The sequence below is a fragment of the Mirounga leonina genome, unplaced genomic scaffold, assembly GCF_011800145.1.
Source record: "Mirounga leonina isolate KUSES-001 unplaced genomic scaffold, KU_Mleo_1.0 Mir_114, whole genome shotgun sequence".
NCBI classification, from domain to species: Eukaryota; Metazoa; Chordata; class Mammalia; order Carnivora; family Phocidae; genus Mirounga; species Mirounga leonina.
In genome coordinates, this window is record NW_023270265.1 from 17,033,638 (window position 1) to 17,038,612 (window position 4,975).

The 4,975-nt window shown below is 52.8% G+C and overlaps 1 protein-coding gene across 1 annotated transcript; it reads right to left on the reverse strand.

The window, feature by feature from the left end:
* Positions 1-382: 382 nt before the first annotated feature.
* On the reverse strand, positions 383-4,614 carry FXYD4 (FXYD domain containing ion transport regulator 4). The gene is made up of 8 exons (XM_035024494.1): positions 4,466-4,614; positions 2,706-2,765; positions 2,095-2,127; positions 1,939-1,962; positions 1,209-1,283; positions 1,076-1,112; positions 755-792; positions 383-570 (listed from the first exon to the last, which is right to left on the reverse strand). The coding sequence occupies exons 2-8, from the start codon at positions 2,743-2,745 to the stop codon at positions 551-553; spliced, it is 267 nt and encodes an 88-aa protein (XP_034880385.1). The 5' UTR covers positions 2,746-2,765; positions 4,466-4,614; the 3' UTR covers positions 383-550.
* Between the last annotated feature and the right edge of the window lie 361 nt (positions 4,615-4,975).

Below are 4,975 nucleotides of genomic sequence, written 5' to 3' on the forward strand. Positions count from 1 at the left end.
CTTAGTGGAGGGTGAGGCCCTGGGGATCATTCGAGGTTAGAGAATGTCATGGGTACCTGGCTCACTGGGACTTCTAGGGTCTCTACACAAGGTGTGGAAATTGTAAGGTCCTTTGATATAACATTGAGGTATCTTGCATGGGGTATGGATGAGGCAAGGGGGCAGAAGACCAATTATCAGGTTTTCAAAGTGGGGAGCATGCTGGGAATAGCCCTCAGGACAGACATGTGGCCACAAGAAGCATTAGCAATCCACAGGACCCCCTCGCCACCAGCCACTGAGGGGCCTGAGCATTCCCGAGCAAGACGTCGGAGTCCCTGCCCAGCCTGCCCATCCCTGATCAGACCTACAGAAAGACTCATTCACAAGACACTGGAGGGAGGGATAAGACAGTTTAATTTAGAAATAAGCTTTGGACAGCCTCCTGATCAGAAGGGAGCTTAAGGGCCCACCCTGGGGGAGAAAGGCCATCATGGAGGGTAAGGCCCCCAGGTGGGGAGAGAACAGCATGGGAGCTGGTACCAAGAATGCCACGAAGCTGGTCCTGTGCTCAGCAGGTACTGGCAGAGCCTGAAGAGAGAATGGGAGTCAGGTCCTCACAGACATGGTCACTACAAAGGCAACCCCCTCAGCCTCCAGAAACCCCAAGGGTGGGCTGGCTTACGACAGCATTACGCAAGGCCTTTAATAATGCTCAAATACTATGGCCACCCTGCCTGAGGGCCTGGAAGCCCCTCAAAGAAGCCCATCTTACCTGGAGTGATGAGTGGAATGGCCTTCTCAGGTAAGGGGCTAAGAAAGGAACACATCAAGTTAGCATCCCCAGACCTTCTGTTCTGTATCCCCCAGGAGGACGCCTGGTGCTCCCTCCCCAGGGGGCACACTTGCTTGCTATTCTTCCCCTGTCACTTTAAACAATACCAAGGGTTATAGCTTTCTATTATCAGTGAATAACAAACCCCACTGCAAGCCCAGGGAGCAGCCAAGGGGCTGTCCTCTTGCTCTAAATTGCAGGACTTTACCCCCAAATAGGTGTGCTCTGCTCCCGGGGCATACAGTGGGGGCCCTGTCTCACCTGTGCTTCTGACTGTACTTGCACTTGCACTTTCCACCTGTGGGAGGAAGAGCTGGTCAGTGCAAAGAACCTGGGGCACCTGGGCCACCCCACCGCCTCCCCCCGGGCCCGGCCTGCGAGCCCCACCACTCACTCAGGGCTATCAGGATTCCAGCGATGCACAGGAGCCCTCCAAAAATCATCCCGCCCAGCTGCAGGCTTTCCCAGTCTGGGGGAGCAGAGAGTAAGCGGGCACCAGCCTGGCTCCGCCCCACTCACTCACTCAAAAGGTATTTATGATCACCTGCTTGTGCAGATGCACTTACAGTTCAGGCAACAAGAAAGACAAGCGGTATAATAGCTGGTGGGAACAGCACTAGGAAGAAAAAATAAGCAGAAGAGCACAGAAAAAGAAGGGAGTTGGAAGGCTTTTTGATCAAGGAAGGCTTTTCTGAAAGGTGGCATTTGCGCTGAGGCTGGGGGGAGAGGGGGGGGTGTAGGGACACTGGAGGACAGTGCCAGGCAGAGGAAGAGAAAAGCTGCTGGGGACTGTCGAGCAACAAGGAGCGGGTGCTGGGGAAGGCAAGTGAGAGAGTGGAAGGAAGATTAGGTGAGATACCTGGGGGCCCAACGGCCTCCAGCCCCTTCCCCAGAAATCTTCCTAAATATCCTGTGGGTATCTTCCCTCCTTGCTGGAATGAAGTTCTCCCAAGACCATGTTGCATATTGGCCTCTTGCTCTTTTCATAGACCATGCCGACTCTGTAATCCCCAGTCCCAGCCCCATCCTGCCCCTCTTTTCTCATTAGCCCTCACCAAGCTCTAGCAAAGCGGTCCAGGATAGGCAAAGGTAGGGGGTGGAGGATGAGGGAGATCAGCTCTTACCATAGTAGAAGGGACTGTCTTTATCTGCAGGAAGTGGGGGGGAAAAAATAAGAACCAGAACCAGGAGGCAGGATGTGGGGTCTTAGAGGGAAGATGTGGGGTCTTAGAGGGAAAATGTGGGGCAGCAGGAGCAGGGCAGTCTGGGGCCTCACTCACCAACCAGGTCATTGGCTTCCAAGGCAGGCAGGCCTGGGTGGGAAAAGCAGAGGGATCGGGTATCAACGGGTATTAATTCATGACACTGGTCTCATAATGAATCAGGAGGTATGTCCTCAGCCCAGACCAGCCTCCTGGGTGGGCAGGTTGGCGGGGGGACCCTCACACCTTCCCCAGCCCCAAATAGCCCTGGGATTTTGTCTCTCACCCCATAGCCTTTGCCACTCCCCCTCAGCCCTTCCTGCCATTTCTCAGGCTTCCTGCTAGTCTTTCTTGCATTCGAAATGGAATGGTGTGTTGGTATCTTTTTACCCTCTTCTGAGAAGCTTCCTACACAGATCCTGGCTAATGCCCTGACAGGGAATAGGGAATGCTTCTCTCTTTATGCCAACAGATGGTTACTGTTTTCGAACGTTCAATTATTTAGGACAACTTTTGCAATATCCACTTCCTCCCTGTACTATTATCTCCTTAGTGTCACTCTTTAAATTGACAGTTTAAATGAATATACATTTGTTCAACATCAGGCCCCCTTTGGGAGATGCTGCCCTGGTTTTCGCTGCCTTGGGGGGAGGGTGAGTGGCAGCAGGTTCACTTCTGGGAGGACTCACCTGCCAGTGTGAGGAGAAGGGCCCGGGTCACTCTCTTCATGATACAGCTGCAGAGCAGGGCTGCAGGGGAAGGGGGCGGGCTGGGGTCAGACAGCCAGGACCTGCCCAAGGTTCACAGTGCCTGGGGCAAAGAGCCAGGGCACAAATCCCAAGGGTGCACTTGGTTTATGAGGTGGTCTTGGGAAAGTTACTGATTTCTGTTTCCTCATCTAGAGATGATAATAGCAAATGCCTACTGGAGTTACATGGATTGAGTTAATACTAGTTAAGTACTTCGAACAATGCTCACACCTAGTAAGTGATTTGTTGAAGTCTTTGTTCAAGTCTTTAATCAGAAGCCTGACCATTGGTCAGAGGAGCACGGCTACTGTTCTAACTCAGGCTTTGGTTCCTTAACCCCACTCAAAAGGCTAAGAGGCACCCTGAGCTATTGTTCCCAAAGGTCTGGGCCTCGGGCGATATCAGGATGAATTCCAAGATAGTCTCTGCAAAGGGCGAGCACACCCAGGGCTGAGCAGCTGAGGAGGGGAAAGGTGGTAGTGAAAGTATGTGAGGGCCTCCCACCCCAGCCTCAACCAGGGATCCTGCTCCAAGGCAGCCCCAAATCCCACAGCAGGAAACTGCCTGGTGGGCGGAAGGAACATTGCTCCTTTCTTTCTCCTCAGGGTGGGAACTATCCAGGTCCCTAAGAACTAGTTCCTATAGGGTGGCTGTTTCCTTGAGATAAGACCCCTGCCAGCTTTCTGCATGTTGTTAGCTGCAGGCAAGCTTAGAGACTATCAGCTCTTGCAAACTGAAGTCCCGTACCACCCCCCCCCCCGTTATTATCTGCTGGGCCCAGCTGGCTGGAACTCTAATCCCCTCAAAACCACCTAACAGCTGTGTGACTCAGTGGGTTACTTCACCTCTCAGTGCTTCAGTGTCCTGTAAAACGAGGACAATTAATATCAATGGCATAAGGTTATGATTGAATTAAATGAATTACTACATGTGAAGCCTAAGAATAATGCCTAGCACATAGTAAGTAATGAAATGTGTTACAATAAATAAATACAGGGGCTCCTGGGTGGCTCAGTCGTTGAGCGTCTGCCTTCGGCTCAGGTCATGATCTCAGGGTCCTGGGATTGAGCCCCGCGTCGGGCTCCCTGCTTGGCGGGAAGCCTGCTTCTCCCTCTCCCACTTCCCTGCTTGTGTTCCCTCTCTCGCTGTGTCTCTGTCTGTCAAATAAATAAATAAAATCTTAAAAAAAAAAAATACATAGCCCTCTCTACTTGCTAAATGGGATGCTGCCTGATTCATGAATCGCTTAATAAAGCCAAGTTGATAGATAGATAGATAGATAGATACATACATACATACATACATACATACATGGGTCCTTTTGCCCTAGACGGGAGGGACTAGTAATGTGCAGCTTCTGAATGTGGGAGTTGGTCGGCTTTTAGCAGTCTTGGAAGCTGGCCCTCCTTTGCACTCATCCCCTCTCACAACCCTGGGATTCCTGAGTCATGAGGGTTGCAACTCCAAAGGTGGGCTCCTGTTTCCTAGCCGCCCCCCCCCCCACCATCCCACTGCCTATATGATAGTGGTCACAGAGCAAACGGCCTCCAATCCTCAAAACCCTCAAACATGCACCCTGTTACTGAGAATACCTGGGCACCCACCACCCCTTCCTCAGACTGGTACCCCCTCCACCCTTCACCCTTCTTCCCCCATCCTTCCCCTTAGCAGCCCTGAAGTCCTAGCGGACACTTGCTCACCTGAGAGACGGATGCAGATCTAGAGAGGCTGCTGGGGCTGTGTTCAGCCCAGGTGGGTTCTGGCTCTTTAAACCCAGCAGCTCCGCCCAGGGCAACAATACCTGCAGGCAGGAGGGAACTGGTCGGATTCCTTGAGATTCCAGTAGCTCCTTCTCCTCCCCTTCCCCCCCCCACTCCCCCATGAGCTCTTGAGACAGCTTGCCCTGCCACACCCAGTGCAGAGCTGAGCTCCTGGGGGCCCTGGGGCCATCAGAGGCTAAGGTGGTGGTGGGAGAGGGATGGGGTGGGCCTCAGACCTTTTTCTTGAGGAGAAGGTGCTTTCAGCTTCTTTAGCTCACCTAGATCCTAAAGGGGGAGTCCAGAGGGTTGCTGAAAGGGGGACAGGATGTTTCTGGGTTCTTGTGCCAGTGGTGAGGGTGGGGTGTCCTGGGGACAGCTGAGTCGACTAGGAGTCAGGGACTGACCTTGAGGCTCCATTTGCTCAGTGGTCCCATTGCTTTTCCCTGGACT